Below are 24040 nucleotides of genomic sequence, written 5' to 3' on the forward strand. Positions count from 1 at the left end.
CCGCTTGCTGCTGCTGGCTGGCTGGGGACACTTGCCAGTAGAGGCTCCAGCTACCTTCTACAAAGGACAGGGGGGCCTGCAGAAGGCGGGGGCACGGCCACAGAGAGTCCCCACCTCCCAGCACAGAGACGAGCTCTCCCACAAACCATTATGAAGTGCTCAGAGGGAAAGCAAGTGTTGGCACAATTCTGCCTGTACTTGGAGCAGATAAACTTCAAACAGCGTGAGTTGGGGTGGGAGATGATAACTTTTTATAAAAAGGGCAAAGATGGCCTTGAAAGAGGCAGAATGGTCTCCGCTTCAGGGATCTCGGGCCAAAGCCTACAAACAAATGACCTTTTTTCACTTTTCCCTTCCAGCCGCAGAACAAAATGTTATTTTAACCCTGGCAATAAATCCTCCCCCGCACCTCAGATGAGGTCTGGGCGGCGGAGTGCCTCTCATCCCTGGCTACGCACAATCATCAACCAGGGAGTGTTCAGAAATACCTAAGCCAAACCCTCAGAGCCTGATTTAATTTGACAGGGGGTGGCAGGTGATGGTACTGTGCAGTGGCAACTGAGAATTGTTAGTCGGACTAGTCAGATCAGAATCTAAGGGAGGTTCCTGAATTAGACGGTCACCTCCAAGCTCTGACGCTTAGCGAGCTGGTAAACACAGAGCCAGCCCTGGACTCAACAACCAAACCAACGGGAAAAACATACCAACCTAAGGGAGAGTCTTGTTTTTTTACAGTGATGTGTCTCCAAATACCCCTTCCCTTCTCCCACTAGCCCCCTCAGCTCCCCAACACCTTGTGGGGAGGGGCTGATAAAAAACAAAGATATAGTTGATTTGCACAGAAAACAGGAAATAGCTCATCGTGATGTAAACCAGGTGAAAAAGGAACCAGGATGTGTGAAAGATAAAATCTAGAGAACGCTGATTTAAGAAGAAAATGTCACCCACCCATAAAAGCCCTAATGAAGTATTATTTCAAAGCCATGAGACTCCTGTTCACTCTGTTTGTACAGCTGATGTTCAAGGTTAAGTTGCCATGTGACTAGAGGTAGGGATGGCTCAGTGAATCTGGAAGCCCAAGTAAGATGGCGGGGGAGAATCAGAACAGACGAATAGAAAGCGCAGGAACAGGATAAGGGACGGTGTGGGGGAAGAGAAAGCATGGAGCTGAAGACAAGAACCGGCTTTAACCACAACTGTACTACCCAGAACACACAAGGTGCAAAGAAGAGAAGGTCAACTGACTGCTGCCACAGGGTGAGCTCAAGGGGTACCAGCTGCAGGCCTCGGCCTGGGGACAGGAATGCACCCGGTTGGCTGCAAGACTCTGGGCAGCGGAGGGTGATAGGAGGATGGGGGCCCACAGAGGATGGGAGGGGTTGGGGAGGGTGCTGAGGATCTGGGTGTAGTCTATTGTACCAAGGGTGAGGCACCCCCAAATCGTCTCTCTGTTATTGCAGACAATGCCCCAGACTCCAGCACCCTTAGTACCGCCTATTAGAATCACCTAGTGACTTCTAATAAATGCCAGTGCCCAAGCCATACTCCATACCAATTAAATCAGAATGTGCGGGGGTAGGAGCAGGGCATCTGTATTTTTTTTTTTTTTTTTTTTGAGACAGAGGGCGCAAGTGAGCGAGGGGCAGAGAGGGAGAGAGGGAGGGAGAGAAGGAAGGAGAAAGAGAGAGAGAGAGAGAGAGAGAGGCAGGGCTCACCTGAAGTGGGACACGAGCTCACGGAACAGTGAGATCATGACCTGAGCCGAAGTCAGATGCTTCACGACTCAGCCACCCAGGCGCCCTGGGCATCAGTATTTTTTTTAAAGATTCCTCAAGTGATTCCAATGTACTGCAAAGGTTGGACCCATCACCCTAAGTCCACATCAGGGCTGAGAAAAAGCATAGGAAGGGTAAAGCGTTGAGAGGTGGTGGTGGTGTCACCACAATGTTCACAATTAGAGAAAGTGACCCACAAGACTCCTCTCCTCACACATACCCCTTCTCCTTCCCCTGCCATACTTCCCAACATAAATCCCTTTGGAAATTAAGAGGAATGTTAAACTAGAGGGAAAAAGTAATAAACTATTTAACGGTGGTTTGAGGGTTCCTTTCGCGAGAGAGGAAGGGGCAGAAGCCTCTAGAATAGCCTACTCTTTGCCACACAAAGCATGTGCTCCATAAATATATGCTGATGGAGGGGGCAAGAATGCCCCAGGCTTCCTGTAGGTCTTGTGGTTCTATCACAGAAAAGTAACAGATAGGTCGCCCTAACCCCGGAGAAAAGCAATACTTTTTTCAACTTGTGTTCAGCCTGCGCTAAAGAATCCATCTCATTTCTCTTTTATGCCCTCAAATGCCGAAGCCACATGAAACCTCGTTTTTGCAATCTACCAGGAAGCAGATCGGTGCTGTTTCTGAAAGTGCGGTTCACGGACCCCTGCAAAACAATCTGTAGGATGATGGGGAAAATGCAGATCCCCGGGCCCAGCCCACCCCTCTGAACCAGAATGTCTGATGTGTGACAGGGAAATCTGCATTTTCGTAAGCCCTCCCCAAGTGATTCAGATATATATCAAAGTCTGAGAAGTACTGCTCCAGAGCTGGGTACCTACTATCCACCAGGGGCTACCCAAGGCTGATAAACTCAGGGTACAGGAAAAAAATGTTACAACTCTTTACATGTATTTCTTACCTAAAAAAGTAAAAAAAAATATTGCCTGGGCTATAAGATGTGGAGGAGTAGGGGAAGATGGACCGGTTAACTCAGAAGGTGCACAAGATAGCCTTAGGCCTAATAGAAATTTTCTACACCTTGATCGTGGCGAGGGTTACATGGGGATATATCTGTTTATCAAGAATCTGCACCCTGGATACTTTTTTTTTAATGTTTTTATTTATTTTGGGGAGAGAGAGACAGAGCATGAGCAGGGGAGGGACAGAGAGAGACAGAGAGAGAGAGAGACAGAGAGACTGGGAGACACAGAATCCGAAGCAGGTTCCAGGCCCCAAGCTGTCAGCACAGAGCCCAATGCGGGGTTCGTGAAACTCAAACTCACCAACCGTGAGATCATGACCTGAGCCGGAAGTCGGACGCTCAACCGACTGAGCCACCCGGGCGCCGCGCAACCTGGATACTTTAAATGGGTGCATTTTACTGTATGTGAATCACACCTCAATAAAGTTGATTTTAAAGTTCTTTTAAAAGATAAAAAAGTGAGGGGCACATGGGTGGCTCGGCCGGTTAAGTGTCCGATTCTTGATTTCCACTCAGGTCATGATCTCCTATTTTGTGAGATCAAGCCTCGCACCGGACTCCGTGCTGACAGGGCAGGGCCTCTTGGGATTCTCTCTCTCACTCTCTCTGCCCCGCCCACCCCCCCCAAAATATTTTTTTAAAAAGATAAAAAAGTGAGTAAATATTTAATATACAAACTACGAAGTTACACGTTAGTTATGTGATTTTTTAAGTAAATATATTTATAATAGGAGTCCATGCTCAAAATGTTCTCTATTGACAGGAGTCAGGAATCAAAATGTTTGGAAATTACTCCCCTAGGTGACTTGTTACCTGATGCTCACAGTTGGTCTGAAATGGATGAAAATCTTTCTGAAGTGTGGCAGAGCCCAAAAGACAGTGAAACGGGTCTCCATTCTCTCCTCGAAACCTGAGTCCAGCTCCTCTGTTCCCGCTTGTTTGAAATGATTTCTCCCTGGGCCTGAAATCCTAGGTCCTTCTGGATTCCTTCACTCCTTTTCCACCCCCACCCTGGAGCCTTGCCAATTGCAGAGTAGCCTTTAGGTAGAGATCAGAGATACCCATTTGGAGGTAAATATGGTCAGGACCAGCAAGCAAATGAGAACCCTTTTATGGGAGGAAAACAAATCTGTATTTAGTTTCACCATTTAATGCTGCTATCTCTATACTATGTAAAAAGTAGAAAATCTATTGTTATCAGATGCTTCTCTGTCACTTATTCAACATTTTACCAAGATTCATAGGGCCGCCTATAATGTCGTTATGTTTCTTAGCTGAATTTCTGCAGAAAGCTGCAGAAATCGAAAGTCAGATTCGGCCAAATGAAAATAAACATGAAACAAATGTGAAAAGAGGATGCAAATTCCCAAATGATTCCTACGGGCCCCACACCCCTCTGGGCCCTGATGTCACAGAAAACAGCAGTCTCTATGGCCATCAGCCTAACCGCGAGACTCCACGGACTGAGGACAACTGGTAACAGAAGGAACTTCCAGAAAGACTCCTCGGTAAATACGCCACACATATGACAGGTAACATGCAAAAGTAAAAGGCAAACCTTTGAAACAAACATTGTGCTAAGTGAAAGAAGCCAGACACAGTGGGACAAATACCGTAGGATTCCATTTGTAAGAAATATCCAGAACAGGCAAATCCACAGAGACAGATTAGAGGTTGCCGGGGGCCGGGGAGAGGGGAAGACAGGGTGACTACAGATGGGTATAGGGTTCCTGTTTGGGGTGAGGAAAATGTTCTGGAACTAGATAGCCGTAATGGGTGTACAACATCATGAATGTACTTATTGCCATTGAACTGTACGCTTTTTTTCCCCCAGTTTGAAGGTCATTCTTTTTTTTTATTTTAATTCCAGCATAGTTAATACACAGCGTTATATTCGTTTCAGGTGGATGTTATAGTGGTTCAGCGATTCTAACATTACTCAGTGCTCATCAAGGTAAGTGTGAACTGTAACACTTGAAAATGGTAAAAAAATAAATAAATAAAGACCATTACAAGCAAAAAATAAGACCAATAAAATGCAAAAGAAAAATGAAAGATGGAAATAAGAAGCAACTGCTAAGAATTAGGCGCCAAGGAAGGGAAACGTAAATTTGAGCATTAGGTCTTAGAGCGGCTGGAGACCCAGAAATATGTAATGAGTTAAAACCACGATGAGGTAAGTTTTCACATTACTTGTATTGGCACAAATTTTAAAAGGCTGACGATGTCTCCTCCAGCCAGGCTTGCAGGTTTTTGAAGGCCATAGCCTGCTGCCGCCTCCTTTGCCTGGCAAAGCAATAAAAGCTACTGTACCTCTTTATCTGTTCCCCGCCCCGCAAAAAAAGGCTGATGATTGTCAAACGGCGAGGATATGAAGCAAGGGAATGCTCATGTTCTCCCAGTGGTAGTAAAACCTTGTATACACACTCGGAAGACAAGTTGGTACCATCTCATAGAACTAAAGATAAACGTGGAAGTTCTACTATGAGACATCTAGGGAACTCTTGGTACACACGGAGAGACATCCCATAAAATTCAACGCATCAGGGTCTGTAACAGCAAAAAATCAAAGACAATCTATATTTTGATAATAAGAAAACATTGACATATAAAGTACACACATTTCCTACAAAAGAAAGCTCTGCATTTGAAAGAACTAAAGCAGGGGACTCGGGGCAAAATGGAGGTCCATGCAGCAAGTGCCCAAATGTTGAAAAGTAAACAATCGAGCTCCGAAGTGGTTCAATAAAATACGTTCCGTCTTCCTGTCTCAATAACATACTTTCATAATGAGCTGGAAAGCCAAGTTCGAACGGAGAATTCTCAGACTCCACCAAGTTCTCTGGTGGATATAGAAGGATATGGAAGAATGGATATAGAAGGGATATATAGGATATAGATAGAATAGGATAGAGGAGGATGAAGACAGTCGGCCCTGGCTTGCGACTCTGGCCTACCACTTCTCTCTTCTCACCCCCGGCTGTGTCCCACGCTGCTGGAGCCATCATACGGAGGCAACAGACATGCCAGCCGCATGTAGGAAGACCTGGGGAAGAAGCCATCCAGGCTGTGGCTGTGGGTTCGGGAATTCCAGGGTCCCAGAAACCCAGAGCATGGTCTAGAATGCAAGTGGGGACTAGAGGTTCTAGATGGCCTCATGGACTCCTCAAAGAGTGAGCAGGGACACAACTAAAAGAGGGCCAGAACTAGGGTTGTAAAGCAGAGGCCCCAGGGCAGAAGTCCATCTTGTCCAGGTCTCCAGACGGTACAGAAACATAAACAGGGCTCTGCACATTCGGGGTGAGTCTCAGAATCATCATGTTGTGCACACAAAATAAGCCAAACACAAATAACTGTATGATCTCTTATACGTAGAATCTAAAAAGTCACACCCACACAAGGTCAAATGGTGGTTGCCAGGGACTGGAGTGGGGAGTGGGGTTGGTAAGGGGATCCCGGTCAAAGGATACAAATTTTCAGTTATAAGATGAACAAATTCTGGAGCTCTAAGGGACACCATGGTGCCTGTAGATAACAAGAATGTATTCTCAAAATTTGCTAAGAAAGTTGATCAGAAGTGTTTTCATCATTAAAAAAAAAAAAGAGGGAAAATTGATGAGGAGATAGATAGCTTAATTAGCTTGACTGAGGGGAATTATTTCATAATGTATACATATATCAAAATATCACATGGCGGGGTGCCTAGCTAGCTCAGACTCGATCTTGGGGTCAGGAGTTCAAGCCTCACTTGGGTATACAAATTACTTAAAAAAAACAAAAACAAAAACAAAATACCACATTGTAATACCTTAAATATAAACAATGTTTATTAGTCCATGCTACCTCCATAAAGCTGAGGAGGAAAAAAGAACAGTTTATTTATCTCTAGTTATCACGTATAAGATGGGGGAGATGATCAAGAAAGAGAATTCGGGGGGAGGGATAACAGCAGTATTGTATTTCTGAAGTTGATTCATGGGTACACAGGTAACTCATTGTATGCTTTATATATTTTCATAAGACTCAAATACCACATAATAAAAACTTCAGAGAGAAAATTACTTTAAAAGTAAACAACTTATGCCCTTTTAATTGGCATAAATGTAAAAAGTCTGATAATACGAAGTGCCAGCTGGCCATAAGATGGGGACACTGGGACTCTCAAACATGAAAATATTTGTCAGAATCTAGAAAAGTTGAAACTGCAACCATTCAACACTCAACACAGCAATTCCACTTCGTAATGACCCACTCTGGAAAAGCACCAGAGACATGTATATTCTTGACAGCATGGTTTGTTACAGCAAAAAAAAAAAATTGGAAATATCCCAGATGCCCATTATTGGAGCAGTAGGCACTGAACTGTGCTATAAATCATATGAAATACTATACAGCTGTTAAAATGAATAAATTGGATCCTTATGTATCAACATGAATAGATCCCCAAAAAAGTAACACAGAGTAAAAATTCTAAATACATAAAACATGGGGCGCTGGGCTAACTCAGTCAACCTATCTTGGAGTTGTAAGTTCGAGTCCCATGTTGGGTATAGAGATTACTTAAAAATAAAATCTTTAGGGGCACCTGGGTAGCTCAGTTGGTTAAGTGTCTGACTTCAGCTCAGGTCATGATCTCATGGCCCGTGAGTTGGAGCCCCCATCAGGCTTTGTGCTGACAGCCCAGAGCCTGGAGCCTGCTTCAAATTCTTGTGTCTCCCTCTCTCTCTGCCCCTCCCCCGCTCACGCTCTGTCTCTCTCCTACAAAAATAAACATTAAAAAAATTTAATAAATAAAATAAAATCTTAAAAAAAATACAAAACAACACTACATTTTGTGTGTGTGTGTGTGTGTGTACACACACACACACACACACACACACACACACACACACAAATGTATGCGGGAGGAAATTATAAAAGCATGGGGGGGCAGAACACACACCATAATCCTAACTGATGTTGCTTCTGAAGACTGGAGGGAATGAGACTAGGAAATAGAAAGTAGTTTTAGGCTTGTTATGGTTTTTATTTTCCTTTAAAAGATAAGCAAAAATGAAAAAACGTAAATATTTATTCTGAGAGATGAGTTGTAATCTTATTATATAGTACTTTCTTTTATAGAACTTTTGTTATATTACATATTGAGAGTATATACATACTCTGATGCTTGTCACATTATTCTTTGCAATTTGGGCGTTTTTTTTCAATTTATTAAATAGTCAATTAAACCTCTTCCCATCTACCCACCCCACCCAAAGTTACAATTAACCAAACGGGAAAGGCATACAAACAGGAAAGAGCCCAGAGGAAACACCCACATTGGCAAAAAACCACAAAGCTAGTTGAAAACGCTCAGGCAGCCTGCTTTACACAGTTAAACAGTCATGCTTGAAAAACAAAAAACAAAAAAACTTGAATTAATGAAAGGTCGTACTTCATACAGCTACTTCACAACACAAGTGGCTAGTTAAGAAACCGTGCAGTGATCTGGATTCCACAGTAACTGCCAGCTACCTGCTATGCGACCTTCGGTAAATTTCTGAAGAGGTCTGGGCCTGAGTTTCTTTATATTAAGATGGGATTTATAACACCTATCTCGAGAGCTATAGTAAAGACTCTCTTGGATACCATCTCCAAAGTGCTTATCATAATGCTTGATAGCTATTTGTTCAATGAATGGTAGTTATTGTTTGCGACAGACCTGGGATTAGAGCTCCATGTGTGGGCATGTATTTCAGTAAAGCAAAATAGAAATATCTAAACTGATGCACCAAAACAAATAAACACCCAACAGTGAAGCAAGCCCTTGTTGACTAACATGTACTGCTAAAAGCAATATAAGAGAAAGACTAGAACTGCAAGATAGATAGGAGAAATCCTATCCATGAATATAAAAGAATTTTTATATAAGGAAATATAAAGGAAATTTACTAAGTCCAGCAAAATGCAAACTGCCCTCAGGCAGAGAAAGGTAATGGTTAAGTTCAATATGAGTATCAATTGGTCAACAGATCCCATTAACCTGTAATCCACAAGGAAAATCCTTTAGACTTCCACATGTCAAGTTTTAGATGATTTTATTAATTTTCTAAGAAGGGGGAATAGTTTTAAAACACACTTGGGGAGGGGCGCCTGGGTGGCTCAGTCGGTTAAGCGTCCGACTTCAGCTCAGGTCACGATCTCACCGTCTGTGAGTTCGAGCCCCGCGTTGGGCTCTGGGCTGATGGCTCAGAGCCTGGAGCCTGCTTCCGATTCTGTGTCTCCCTCTCTCTCTGCCCCTCCCCCGTTCATGCTCTGTCTCTCTCTGTCTCAAAAATAAATTAAAAAACGTTAAAAAAAATTTTTTTTTAAATATATAAAAAAAAACATACTTGGGGGAAAAAACATATTTTCGAGGTTTTGAGTCAAAAAAAAAAAAAAAAACTCCCAAGAGCCCTATTATGAAGACACAATGCACTTTAATGGATTAAAAATTTGTAATTCTCCTATTCAAAAGTGATGAAAAAGGAAAAAAAAAATACAACTAGACCAATAAATAAACTAGACCAATACTTTACCAATAAAGTAAAAATTCATCACTTCACTAATAAGTTTAAACTTATGGTTTAAAATGGTTTTGATGTTTCAAACCACACACACAACACACACACACACACACACACACACCCCACATAAATACCAGAATAATATTCATAAAACAAAAATCTAAAGTTCCTTAAAAAAAAAAACTAAAGTTTTTAAACATATTGTGTGTAAGAAATTGAAAGTTTCTATGGGGCGCCTGGGTGGCTCAGTCGGTTAAGGTTAAGCGTCCGACTTCGGCTCAGGTGACGATCTCACGGTCCGTGAGTTCGAGCCCCGCGACGGGCTCTGTGCTGACCGCTCAGAGCCTGGAGCCTGTTTCAGATTCTGTGTCTCCCTCTCTCTCTGACCCTCCCCCGTTCACGCTCTGTCTCACTCTGTCTCAAAAATAAACAAACGTTAAAAAAAAATTGAAAGTTTCTAAACATACTGGATATGCAACATTTTTAAACAATTATGGATTATGTCTTTATAGGTTTTTTCCTGAAGATTCAAGTCCTATTATAAGATAATCAGGGAAATTTGAATGCCAACTGGACATTAAATTATATTAAAATTGTAACTGTAAAAAATTATAATTGTTGTACTGAGGTTATGTGAATAAAATAGAGTCCTTATCCTTCAGAGATACTAAAGAATTTACAAAACACATAACATGTTGGAGCTGGGGACAGGGATGGAGAGGGGGAAATAAATGAAATAAGATTGGCCATATTGTGAAGACTGCTGAATTGAAATGATGGGCACATGGCAGTTCACTATTCTCTTTTCTCTAGTATATTTTGAAAATATCCAGAGTAATCAATTAAAAGAGAAATACGTATTTAAAACTAAAAGCCAATGCTAATTGAAGAATTTTTAGTAACAGAACAGGAAAGAACCAAAAATAAATAAAATAAAATAAAATAAAAAGGTAACGAGGCCTTACAACTCCGCGTTATTCAGTAGAGTGCTAGAACATTCTATCCCTTTCTATCTTCTACCCTCCACCCTCCTTTCCTCCTCCCAGATTTCCTGGGTTACTGTGACTTAGGAGAACTCCCTCTACACTCATTTATGATGTACCTCCAACTTAAAAGCATACTTTCAAATTGGTGTCTAACAACATATTCAATACTTTTTTTTTTAATAACGGAGCACATTCAGCACTTTTTAAAATTGTTTACCATTTTGTCCCAAACAAACTTTAAAAGAAAAAAAACTATCTCATTGACCTCATCCATTTAAAACACCTGTATTTTGTATGCTTTTACAACACATATATTGGGGGTTAGTAATCTAAAATTTTTTCCTAAAAATCACAAGATCAAAAGATTGATGGCCACCATTTTGCACACCAAGACATCACTTAAAAGTTTTTAAGAAGGAGCCAAGGGTGAAAAGTACTACTACATCAAGAAAAATTGAGCATAAGTGCACAGGGAGACAAAACACCGGGAGAAAGACTATGGTCGGAGACAATCGTTCACTAATTGAACAGACGGTCAACAAGAAGTGGGATGGGACGGAACTGGGCAGGAAGGGGACCAAGAGAAAGGCTTGGTGATTAAGGTATTGAGAAAGGTGAAGAGGGAGTTCTTTCCTGGAGGAAAGGAGGAGAGTGACTGATTGGCAGCATATTCAGGTACAGATGAGAGGAAGAACCCAGATGAAGCAGGAAGGCAGGGTCAGCCCGTGTACAAATGGGAGCCATCTTTGGATATGTGACAGCTGAACCCTAGGGAGTGAGCTCTCTTAGGGAGACACTGGGAAGACAGGTCAAAAGGCTTAACCCAAATTCGGGGCACACTAGATTTAGGAGGCCAAAAAAACGAACAAGGGGAAACCCAGAAGCAGCTGCCTGAGGGAAAAGCCGCACTATTTCAAAGTGGTCCCAAGAATGGGCGGTCACCAGTTTGGGCCATCAGGAAGACGTTGGGGCAGGAGCACTGGGAGAGGACACTGCAACATCGAGGAACCTTGAGGAGGCCCTTTCAGGGCAGGCGGTGCGTACTAGGTTCTAGGTTCGGAGATCAGAAAAGTGATAATGAGGGGCGCGGAGGCGGCAAGGAATGGACGCCCAAGCGAAAGGGCCAGCTCGCTGCGGTGGAGACGGATCCCGCTGCGGAGGGTGCAACACGCCTAGGGAGGAAGACAGCGCCGAGGGAAAGACTCAAGATTCCAGACAGTGGGGGCGTTTTCCTTCGTTCTCAAACCTGCCTCCAAAAGTTCGAGACCCAGGCTCGCCCCAAAATACTGTATCCCCGCAGTCTTCCCCGGAGCGATATCGGGTTGGCCAAATTCCAGAAAAGATCTGGAGGCGCTGGACGGAGGAGAACCGCCACCAGCAGAAGCACGGGCGGGGCAGGGGCTCTCCCAGGGGAGCAGAGAGGCGGGACGCCGGAGGCAGACGCGGTCGGGTACTACGCCCGCGCCCGTCGCGGAGCAGCGGGCCCCCGACGGTGCTCCCAGACCCGGGCCTGGGGAAGCCGCCCCTTCTCCGTGCACTCACCTCTCCGACTGCGAATAGCGGCACCGGCCCAGCAGATTGAGTTTGCAGAGGTGCAGGTCTTCGCACGGTCTCTGGCAGTACTTGCGACGGCAGACCCGGGCTCGGGTGGTGGCCACCACGAAGCCGGTGACCCTGGCCCTGTCGCCGGTCTCCAGCAACACGAATCGGTCGGGCCCAGCCGCCTCCAGCACTTCGCGGAGCTGCGCCTCGGTGAGCGCGATCTTTTCGAGCAGCGCGTCCAGGGCCATGCGGCCCCCGTGGGCGCACAGGATTTTGGTGATGAAGCAGCACACCTCCGGGTCCGCCATGGCGCGCTGCGCTGGCCGGCCGCGGCGCGGGACGCTGCTCCGGGGAGAATCGAAACTTATAGGAGCCCCGGGGGCGGGGGCGGGAGCGGGCGGTGCTGCGCTGGGCGCGCCCGGGACCAGCGAGCGCGCGCTCCTCGCCGCCGTTAGCTGAGCCCAGCGGTTTCGTTTTCCCGCTCGGCCCTGGGTCGGGAGGCCGGAACTCCCCGACCCGATCCCCGTGCCGGACTGAAAGTGAACCGCGACGGCAGCCGAAGGGAAAGAAAGCGAACGGCGCGTGCGGGTCTGCCGGCGACTTCCGCAACCGCCGGACCCCTTCGCTGGGTTCTTGGCTCCGCCAGGGTGACGTTCCCCAGCTGGGCACAGCGAGGCTTCTTCCGAAAGAATTGAAACTAAAAATGATCTGGGGCCCCGGTGGAGTTTTTTATAAGCCAGCCCGAGTGGCGAATGACGCGAGTCTTAGGAGCCCCCTGGAGGAGTTCTCTGTTCTCCACCCCACCCATTCCGGGAAAAGAACCGACCTTAGCGAGCGCTCGCCCGAAGCTGGGTGCCCGGCCTTCGCTCTTGGTGAATCTTCTCAACAACTCCAAGGATTAGATGCTATTATCCTAATTCTGTACTTCAGGAAGTAAGTAACTTGAGTAGACACAACCATTAAGCTGGAACCTGGATGTACCCGAGGTTCTCCAGATCTGGCCCCACGCCCCAGATCGTGGTCCACCTGGCCAGGACCGATGTGCACTTTCTCCCCCAACACCATGCCCTCTTAAAGAACAGCGATTATTGCTCTCGCTCTTTTTCGTCTTCGCAAGAGCTTTTTGAAGAAACCCGCCCCCTTCTTGCCCCTGTTTTGTCTGCCTGTGATCGGTAACTGGGGTGTCCCAGGTACCACTTAATTCTCAAGGGCAAGTGGTCACAGAGAGGCATGCTTAGATATATCCCGAAATTTCAGATGGGTTCCTCTCTTTGTGCGTTTGGACAAGGCCTTATCCCTTGTGGAGACCCTCTTGGACCCCCAGAGTCGGTATAAAGATTGTCTTAAAGTGAAAACATTCGGGCTACAAAAGATGCAGAAGGAATTTTTGCCTGAAATTCTCAATCTCAAAGCAGAGCCTCCTTCAGATACAGCTGCCATTAACCCCCTTCCAAGGGAGCTTCCTGCTAATTCAGCCGCCCAGGGAAGACAGACTGCCCATCCATTAGCATCAGAAAGCCCAATAGAACCTTCCTTATTCTCCCATTGAAGCTCTAAATAAACTCTTTTGTTAAATTGAGATAGATAAACTTCAGCTATTCCAGGACTTTTCCATTACTGGGAGCTCCCCCCACCTCCCAATGTGAAAATAAACCTTGTCTTTCCCCCTGTTAATCTGTCTATTGTCAGTTAATTTGCAGACCCCCAACCACCATATCCAACCCTATCCAAGTTGGAAGAAGAAAAAGGTTTTCCATCCAACACTCCCAAGTTAAAAAAAAAAAAAAAAAAAGTGGGTCATTGATCAGATAGGAAATAAACCTTTTTAAAAAAATTTATAGAATTTATGGGCACCTGGGTGGCTCAGTCGGTGAAGCATCCGACTTCGGCTCAGGTCATGATCTCCCAGTTTGCGAGTTTGAGCCCTGTGTCGGGCTCTGCTGACGGCCCTGGATTTGCCCAAAGCCCTGCTTTGGATTCTGTGTCTCCCTCTCTCTCTGCCCTTCCCCTACTCACACTCTTTCTTCTTCTTTTAAAACTTGTGTCTATGTATGTATGTAATCTCTGCAACCAAGGTGGGGATAGACCTCATGACCCGAGATCAAAATCACATGCTCCTCTGAGCCATGTAGACACCCCCGTTTTGAAGAATTTAAGTTTACAACTGAATCCTATACATTAAAAAAAAAATTTTTTTTAATATTTATTTTTGAGAGAGGGGGCATTCTTCAAATGATCAACAGAAATTCTCAGTTTGGTAATTCATGGTGGATGAACTATGTCTCTCAGGAGTAGAGTTCTTTGGCATAAAAGGCAGCCAAACATGGGGCCTACACAGGATCATCTGGCTTGTTCCCTCTACCTATCACTTCCATAATTGTCTTCGATCCACTTGGCCTTATTTGTGTTCTAACAGGTTCCCAGGACAGGGTTTTCATTGTCAAATTCAACATAGCATTTTCCATGTGACCCTTACATTAGTTAGTCGCTCTGAACATGCAAAAGTTAAAAAACAAAAAACTAAAAACTGGTCCCTGCCCCCAAGAAGCTTGTATTTGAGAAGACATGAAAAAAATATTAAAACATAAGGGAATCGGTGGCTAAATGCTGCGATGGGTATATAGGAGAATGGAGGAGGAAGAGTACAGTCTGGCTAAAATGTTGGGAATAGAGGTCTAAAATTCTCAATTCAAATTCATGAAAAACAATTATAAGGGAAAGTGGGAAGGGAAGAGGCAGACATTTGGGGAAATTTTGAAATTCGTGCTGTCACAGGTTGCATTCCCCTGATAAGGAGTTGAGATGTTCAGACGATTCCCTGGGGTGTAGCACTGGAGAAAGTCAAGGGAAGGCGCAGACTAGGGCTATGGCAGCTGTCAGACAATGATACGGATCTGACAAAGTTTGCCAGCCCGATGGGGAGCAGGAGTGAAATGTTGCAGGATTTTGTTTTACCTCAATACCCGGGAATCATTGTCTCGCCGCTTCAGAGAATGAAGAGATGGACACAAATGAGCAGCCGGCAGAAGTTTATTAGAGTATCAGATTAGACAGTAAGAAGAGTGTGAAAGCTCTCTTTGCACAGAGGAGACATTCGAAAGTGAATGCCCAGGACTATAGGCAAGGGTCCTTGTTTTATAAGGTTCTGGTCCCCCCCCTCCCTTTCCCTCCCCTCTTGTGTCTTCTCAGGTTTTACCCTTATTGGCTTGACAACTCTAGGTGCTGGGTTGTCCGTTCCTGATTGGCTCGTTTCCACTGTATGAGGGGTGGCCTATGGCCATATCATTCCTTGTGGGTCATACCTCTTTGGTCTACTTATTTTTAGTCAGGTCTTTTTGTCAAATTCCTGAGGGAAACCCCAGGGAGGGTAGGTGTGGTATCTGTTACATTCTTAAGAGGAACCTTATGCCCAGAGGGGTTTGCTGTGGTCAGACACTCCCAACATTGTTCCAAAATATGTGTTGTCCCCCCCACCCCACCCCACCCCACCCCGCCCAGGAAACTCAGGCCCTAATATTTCCCTCTCTGCCTATTTTATCCTATTTTTCCCTATCATGCTAACATTGGGCAGAAAAGCCCAAGCCCTTGTACCGCCGCCCTGCTCAGTCGTGGCCAGGGGCCACTGGACAAGTACATGACTCGGGCTCAAACACTGGAGCAGATCCTGAAGGGGCTAAAGCTGGAGGCTATCAGCTCCACACATCTTCTAGCTGTTGGGCAGCAAGCCCTGCCTTGAAGGGGGTCTGACTGACACACGCTTGTCCACTACAGTCACCCTGTGTGCCACATGGATCTATTTGTCCATCCGTATTCAGGGGACGGCTCCTTCAGGGCTTCGTGGGCCACTCTTCTTCCTGTAAGGAAACTTAGAAGAGGAAAATTAATGGAATGACCTCTAGCCCCTGTCACTGCAGTTGGTTGCAAGGCCACAACTAGCCCTTATCATAGCCCTCCACCAAAGGGACCCCGGGGTGGTTCAGTACCTTAACTGTCCCACTCTTGATTTTGGCTCAGCTCATGATCTCACGATTCTTGAGTTTGAGCCCCATGTCCAGCCCTGCATCCAGCTCCACACTGACAGCATGGAGCCTGTTTGGGATTCTCTCTTTCTCTCTCTCTCCCTCTCTGCCTCTCCCCCGTTCAAACGTGTGTATGTGTGTGCGCGCGCGCTCTCTCTCTCTCTCTTTCTTAAAAAAACGAATATAAAAAAAATTTATTTGAGCATCTCAAATAAATGCTCTGCACTTATTATGGGAGCACTGCAGAGATTTCCCTTCACCACTGCTTTTCAAGACTGTAGCCACCCTCCATTTTCAGCTTGTACTGCCTACTGGGATGACTCATTCACAACCCCAACTTGGGCTTTTTCCTTCCTCCTTTAACTGGTTATTGTGGGGCCCCCTCGTATGGTCCTAGGGGTAAGCTAGGGCTGGGACGCCAATGTAACCTAATGAATGACATGGAGACGTGGGCTGTGTATTCATGCAGCTTGTCTGTACCTTCTGGTCTTGGTTGTGCTCCGTATCAGATGGACCGGTTTCACCTTAGGATGGCTCTAATGTTAGGCCTGCCTGACCTGTCGATGTGTCCGATAGGACCTAGCTTGTGATGGCCCATTCTGAACCCATGATCATTTGTTTTCTCTACCGGGGCCCGGTAGCAAGCTAGGAGCTGCTTTTTAGAAGGAGTGTAACTCTTCACCGCAGTGGGTAGGAACTTGTTCCGTAATCCCAGGGGTCTACATAGTGATTCTACTGGGATGTGCCGCCAATGCCACACTTATTCCATCACTGACACCTCCAACACTGTAGGCTCTGCTCGATTATATAATCTGAACAGAAGGGCTGTTTGTATCACAGCCTGGACCTACTGCAGAGCTCCTTCCTGCTCTGGGCCCACTCAAAGCCAACAGCTTTCCACGTAACCCAGTATGTGGGCAGCAGGACTGTTCTTAGGTATGAAATGTGTCTTCTCAAGAACCCAAAGATTCCTAACAGGCTTTGCATTTCGTTTTTTCCAGGAAGGGATAGGAGATGTAGCAAGGCGTCTTTCTGGGGGGAGGAGATGTCCCAGCATGCTGCTGGATCATCGGTCCCCCAGAATGTTTGGTGAAGTGGCAGGTCACAAATCGTTGTAGGACTTATCTCCCACTCTCTGGAGTGGGTACGTCATACCAAACCTCTAGCACAGTCTCCACCTTTTCCTCCTCCTGCCTGGGCAGTACGGTATCATCCGTGTAATGGGTCAACGGGATGTTTGTGGGATGTCCAAACGTTCTGGTTCTCTTCAGACGATACCACAACGGAGGACTGAAGAGTGAACACAACCCCGTGGCAAAACAGGAAATACTTGCTCTCCATTCTGTGGGGATACGAACTATTTCTGACCCTTTTTTGTTGAATGGGATAGAAAGAATGCATTTGCCAAATCAGTGGCCACAAACCATGCGCCTCAGGCTGCATGGCTCTGCTCCAGCTAAGACACTACGTTTGGCACAACCGGTATTGACCAGGAGTTACCTCCTTGCAATAGTCCCTAGTCATTCTCTAGGGTCCATCCTATTGCTGCAGGGTCAACAATGACAAGTGAAACAGACATATGACAGCGACAACATTTCTTCATCTTTTCAATATTTAAGAGTGGCACTAATCTCTGACACCCCCCCTCACCCCTGGAATGCAATGCTATTTTGTGGTTACTATATTGGCCTGGGGAAGGGGGTGGGCGAGGTGTGGTTTTAGCCGCTCTGCTTGGCCTTCCCTACTGTGATAATTCTCATGCAACAGGACAAGGAGGTAATGCGAGCCCAACTTCCAAGAATGTCAATCCCAACTGCACATTTGGGGATGAGGGAAATGACAACCAGTGAGTCCATGGACCCAGAGGACTCATCATAAGTTGGACTCTTCTAAGGAATCCATTCGCTCCCGTTCTAACAGGGGGGCCTTCACATCTCGGGGTATCAGTTGACCTCTGACCTTCTACACAACAGTCACCCAAATATCTGGGTATCTCCGGTACGAATGTTGGCCAGAGTGACTCTATCTTTGGCTTGCCATCTTTTTTTTTTTTTTTTTAATGTTTATTTATTTTTGAGAGAGCCGGGGAGGGACAGAGAGAAAGAGGGAGAGAGAGAGAGAACCCCAAGCAGGCTTTACACCGTCAGTGCGGAGCCCAGTGCAGGGCTCGATCTCATGAATTGGGAGATCATGACCTGAACTGAAATCGGACGCTCAACCGACTGAACCACCCAGGTGCCCCTTTGGCCCACCATCTTTACTATGCGAGCTCAATGGCCTCTCCAGCACTGCTTGTTCCTGCCCCCCTAAAGAATGATGCATATATTCTGTGATCATATCCTGCAAGGAGAGCACTGGGAGATCTGTCATGGTCCCCAGCTCACTAATAGAGGTATAAACACGGACAACATAGTTGCCCCCTCCTGAAGCACAGGAGATGCCAGGAGGATAATTACTGTTAGGTATTAGTCACATTAATGTATACACTTTGATTTTACTGCTCTGCTCACCCTCACATCCCTCTCTTTATAAAATCCATCAACTAAATCTGAACTTTACGGAGAAGAGCTGCTCAGCCTCTGATCGTCACCAGCCTGATCCCCCCTGTCAGCAAGGTACCCTGAATAAAATTCTGCGTAAACTGTATGGAGGCGCCTGCTTTGGTTTTTGGTCTCAAAGTGCTTTTTCAATTTGGAGGATACTGCATGGTTCCTCCACTCTCTCACATTCCCTTTCCCCAGTGCTGTCATCCACATAAATGTTGTAGATCTCTTTGGGGAAGGATTGGAGCCACTATTACAGTTCCTTCTCGCCATAGTGGGTTTTTAAAAATTTTTTTAAATGTTTGTTTTTGAGAGAGAGAGAGAAAAAAAACGACCAGGGGAGGGGCAGAGAGAGAGGGAGACACAGAATCCGAAGCAGGCTCCAGGCTCTGAGCTGTCAGCACAGAACTCAACACGGGGCTCGAACTCACGAACTGGCGAGATCATGACCTGAGCTGCAATTGGACGTTTTAACCAACTGAGCCACCCAGGTACCCTGGGTGTTTAGGTCCTTCTCCCTGGGGACCTGGCCACCTCTTCAGTCACTGGGTTCTGCGTCAGAACACTGGTTCAGGAATGGAAACCAGGTAAGGAATTGTGCACTTTTATTGGGGTCACTGTCTCTCTCATTGTCCTGCTCATTAATCCTTATTCTTTTTTTAGATTATACACAGGAAACAGTACTTTGCTGGCTACCCATCTACTTCCCTCGTTGGGAAATTCTGTTCTGTTCAAAATCTCTGAAGCTCTCCACAGGTCGGGGCTGCTGGCTGGCACTCTGAACTTACAAACCCCTGGCTTTTTCAGTTAAGGGCCATCGTCCAGGGTCTACGGCATCAGGGTCCTCTCGTCCCCGCTGCTATCGGTGAGTCAAGTCCTAGGACAGCCTTTCCTCCCATCCGGTATGTCCTATGGGGAAAGCACCACAGAACTATCTCAGTGTTGCTAGTGTCCCCCCTCATCGGTGATAAATGGGATTCCGCTGGGCTGTTCTCTGAGCCCAGTCCTCTGGTGGATCTTCTGCTGGCCTAACATAATGTATCTATTCTACCATGCCCACTTTTCTGAATCTTTTAATCCTTTCATCTACTGTATGCCACAAAAATTCCGGCATCTCAATATCACTCTTCACGGGCTGTCGCCTTCCCAGGCTTCTAGGAGGCACTTGGAAGCAATGTTGCTCTACCCCTCTGGCCTTGCCAGGATGCTAACTCTTGTATCCCACAGACGGCTCCTATGTCAATGAATTCTCCCATATGCTTGATAGAAGAGTTTTCTCCGAACGGGAAGGTTGGAAATCAGAATAGATGGCTCATTTTAAATTTTTTTTTTTTTTACTGTTTTTATTTATTTTTGAGGCAGAGAGAGACAGAGCATGAGTGGGGGAGGGGCAGAGACAGAGGGAGACACAGAATCCGAAACAGGCTCCAGGCTCTGAGCTGTCAGCACAGAGCCCGACGTGGGGCTCAAACCCACGGAGTGTGAGATCATGACCTGAGCTGAAGTCGGACGCTCAACCGAGTGAGCCACCCAGGCGCCCCAGATGGCTCATTTTAGAGGACTAACAAGGAAAGGGGACGAGAGGAGATGAGTGGGGAGGTGGCGGGAAAGGGGGAGGGAAGCGTGAGAAATTGTTCAGGTAGCCAGAGAGAGATTTTTTTGTTTGCTTGCTCATTTATTGCTGCTGTTTTACTAGAAGATCAGCAAATGTGCTGATGGGCAGTGCCCAGCAGAAGATGGGCAAATGTGAACATTTGGAAGAAATAAATCTGGGTAGAGCGCAGAGCTGCAGTTGCTGGGGCAAACTGGCCTGGTAGCAGGCTACAGGAGTCAGCTGAACCACCAGTCAGAGAGGGAAGCCCAGGGCAGCAACAAGCCAGCTATGCTAAGTCATAGAAATTAAAAGTCCATAAACATCAGAGGGGTGAGTCAGATGGAATGTCCAAAGTCCACGGCAAACAGATGTTCCCCAGGAGGTGTGGGAAGTCGAGGGAGGAGTCAGGCAGCCAGACAGGGGAGGGCAAAGGCGGGGAACAAGCCGAGGGGATTTCCCTCATTTGACTGAGCTGGGAAAGGATGGGGCTGCAGGTATTGGTGGAGTGAGAAGGGCCACTCTCCTCCGAGAGGACGAATTTACAGACTTTGCTTTGGTGGTGTTCAAATGAGGAACTTCAGGCTGCCAGCCTTCACCTGGTAGCACTAGTCTGAAAGCGGAGGCAACAGGTAGGAGTGACCTAAGGGTGGGGCTGATTTGGTGACTGTGGCGTGATATAGCAGGCTGACTCCCAGTGAGTCTCGCTTTCTGATGTTTGCACCTGTATGTCAACCCCTCCCACACCAAATAGGAGAGATCTGTGTTTCTCAACAGGATATTAAAGAAATGAGCCTGTGAATTCCAAGGGTACATCATAAAAAAACTTTGTGACTTCCTCCTTGCTCTTTCTTCCATCACTCCCTCTGGGAAAGCCAGCTGTGACTTTGTGTGGACAATCGAGCAGCTCTATGGAGAGATCCCTGTGGCAGGGGACAAGGGCCTCCCACCAACAACCAGCACTAAGTTGCCAGGCCAGTGGGTGGGTCACTTGGAATGGGATCCTTCAGCTTCCGTCAAGATGTTAGGCGACTACGGTCCAGCAGACAATTTGAATTTAACCTCAGGAAAAACTCTGAGCTAGAACCACCCAGCTGAGCTGCTCAGCAGAAACCACGTGTGATAAGGATATTGATTGTAGGGGTGCCTGGGTGGCTCATTCAGTTAAGCATCTGAGTTTGGCTCGGGTCATGATCTCGAGGTCTGTGGGTTCGAGGTCTGTGGGTTCAAGCCCTTCATCGGGCTCTGTGCTGACAGATCAGAGTCTGGAGCCTGCTTTGGATTCTGTGTCTCCCTCTGTCTCTGCACCTCCCCTGCTCATGCTCTGTCTCTGTCTCCGTCTCTCTCTCTCTCTCTGTGTCTTAAAAGTAAATAAACCTTAGAAAACATTAAAAAAAAAAGTATCTATTGTAAAGCTGTTAAGTTTGGGGGTAAGTTGTTAGGAAGCAATGGATAATTAATATAATATACCCACACACACAAAGTGACAAAAGTCCAAAACACAAAATAATGTGACTGTTTAGGGAAATCGGGTAGGTAATCAAGTCCAGAGGAAGACTGAAAGAATGGATTAAGTGAAGAGAGCAGATGAGAGGGACTGGGAAATAGAGCAGGTTATCGGGTTTGGGTAAGGCTGGACAGAGAACAAGGACCCTGAGATTTCTGAGACCTGTGTACATTAGGTCAAGGCAGTTCTGGCCATGGCAGACAGAGAGAAACCCAGCACCGGGCATTATCTGGGTGGCCTTTCATGGCTTGGGCTTCCTCCTCGACTACTGTTTCCACCTGGGTTGCAACATGATTGAGGCTGTGCCGTGAACCCCAAGGCACTGGGTGACGAGACCACCAGGCTCTAAGCGTTTACGATGTGTTATGTGCTTGAAATAACATGAAGGCTTAAACAAATGTGGCATGTCCATACAATGAAATATTATTCAGCCACTAAAACGGATGAAGTACTAATACATACGACAACACAGATGAGCCGTGAAATCATGCTAAGTGAAAGGGGTGCCTGGCTGGCTCAGTCATAGAGCCCGCCACTCTTGATCTCAGGGTCTCAAGTCCGAGTCCCACATTGGGTGTAGAGTTTAATAAAAATAAAAATAAAAAAATAAAAACAGATTTTAAAAAATATGAAACATGCTAAGTGAAAGAAGCCAAACATAAAGGGTTACATACCGCATGATTCCATTTATATGAAATGTTCAGACTCGGCAAATCCATACAGATAGAAAATAGATTAGTGGTTGCCAGGGGCTAGGGGAAAAAGGGGAATGGAGAGTGACTGTTAATGGGTACAGGTTTCTTTCTGGGGTGACTAAAATGTTCTAAAATTAGATAATGGTGATGTACAATTTTGGGAATATAATAAAAAAACCACTAAATCATGGGGGCGCCCCGGTGGCTCAGTGGGTTAAGCATCTGACTTCACCTCAGGTCATGATCTCACAGTCCGTGAGTTGGAGCCCCACGTCGGGCTCTGTGCTGACAGATCAGAGCCTGGAGCCTGTTTCAGATTCTGTGTCTCCCTGTCTCTCTGCCCCTCCCCCACATTCTCTCTCTTTCAAAAGTAAATAAACATTAAAAAAAAAAAAAAGATGTTAAATCACCTGCCCAGGTCACAACACTAAAGCAAGTGAGAGAGCCAAGAACTGAACCCAGGCAGTTCTCCTCAGGCTCCACACTTAACCCACTATGTTACCCTGCCTCTTGCTTATAAATGATCTCAATAAATCTTAAGCAAATCCGTGAGGTAGATTTTATTTCCTTTATTTACAGAGGGGAAAAAACTAAAATACATAGAGGTTAAGTAGCCTGCTCAAGTTCACACAGGTAAGAAGCAGGGGAGATAGAGTTTAAATCCAGGCCCTGCTGAGTTAAAAGCACACAATCTTGTGTCAACTTCAGTTCACGATCCTGCATTTCAGCAGCTGGCTGACATAGGGAGTTCCTTCTTTCAGGGCTCACTGGATTGCAATGCCTGGTATCTTTCCTGTTTACATTATATTATGTTTATGTTGCTTTCTAATTTTCCAGTTATCTTGCCACCAAATAATTACATAAGCAATCGGAGGTTGAAATCTGTTTCTCTATATTCTCACATAGAAAACGCCTCTTAGTTTTAACAGGTATAAATGCACGTTACCTTGTATGTTGAAATAAATATTGACTCCCATGTCTTTAACTCATTCCAGTTAAAACTTTGGCCATACTGATGCACCTGGGTGGCTCAGTGGGTTAAGCATCTGACTTTCGATTTCGGCTCAGGTCATGATCTCACAGTCATGAGATCAAGCCCTGAGTCAGGCTCCTCGCTGGGCATGGAACCTGCTTAAGATTCTCTCTCCTCTCTCTCTCTCTCTCTCCCCCCCCGACTTGGGTGTGTGTGTGTGTGTGTGTGTGCACATGCTCTAGCTCTCTCTCTCAAAAAAAGAAAATTTGGCCATACAGAAGAATTTGGGGATTTTCAAATAGATGTCTCTTTTAAAATTTAGATTATGGAAATTTTCTTTTTAATTTTTATTTTTAAATGCTTTTTTTTTTTTTTTTTTTTTTAGTTTAGAGCGGGAGAGAGGGATACAGTGTGAGCTGGGGAAAGGGGCAGAGAGAGAAAGAGAGAGAGAGAGAGAGAGAGAGAGAGAGAATCTCAAGCAGTCTTCATGCTTATCGCAGAGTGATTATGGAGATTTCCCGTACAAAAATATAAAGGTAAATACACACATGCTCATCACTTAATTTCAACAATGATTACCTATAGATTTTCTGTCATCTAGTTCTTCAATTTATTAGTAGTTCAGCCATGACTATATTATCTTTTAGTACTGGTTGAATAATTTTTTTTTTTCATTTTTTTTAAAGTAGGCTCTATGTCCAATGCGGGGCTTAAACTCATGACCCTGAGATCAAGATTCACACACTGTACCCTCTGAGCCAGTCAAGCATCCCTAAATCATTTATAAGAAAACAAAATGTTAATAGGTGTCATTTCTTGGGTATGTATTTATAGCTAATTTAAGTTTTCTTCTTTTTAATTCTCAATATGTTCCAAAATTTCCAT

The 24040-nt window shown here is 45.6% G+C and overlaps 2 protein-coding genes across 2 annotated transcripts in view; one reads left to right on the top strand and one right to left on the bottom strand.

Moving 5' to 3' along the window:
* The window catches only part of ZC3HAV1 (zinc finger CCCH-type containing, antiviral 1), a 61011-nt gene extending 48748 nt beyond the window's left edge, over positions 1–12263 (bottom strand). Inside the window, exon 1 of the mRNA XM_060633237.3 lies at positions 11828–12263. Within this exon, the coding sequence (XP_060489220.2) occupies positions 11828–12135 (308 nt within the window). The 5' untranslated portion in view covers positions 12136–12263. The remainder of the gene's footprint in view (positions 1–11827) is intronic.
* LOC144613821 (uncharacterized) lies at positions 12134–13501 on the top strand. The gene is made up of 3 exons (XM_078435314.2): positions 12134–12145; positions 12198–12760; positions 13085–13501. Exons 1-3 carry the CDS (start codon positions 12134–12136, stop codon positions 13374–13376), a joined length of 867 nt encoding a protein of 288 aa, XP_078291440.1. The 3' UTR covers positions 13377–13501.
* Positions 13502–24040: the final 10539 nt, after the last annotated feature.

This window comes from Panthera onca, chromosome A2, assembly GCF_046562875.1.
Source record: "Panthera onca isolate mPanOnc1 chromosome A2, mPanOnc1 haplotype 2, whole genome shotgun sequence".
NCBI lineage: Eukaryota > Metazoa > Chordata > Mammalia > Carnivora > Felidae > Panthera > Panthera onca.

Coding starts and splice junctions, on each gene's coding strand:
- LOC144613821 (XM_078435314.2), top strand. Junction 12,761..13,084: donor CTAATTCTGTACTTCAGGAA/GTAAGTAACTTG, acceptor CCGAAATTTCAG/ATGGGTTCCTCTCTTTGTGC.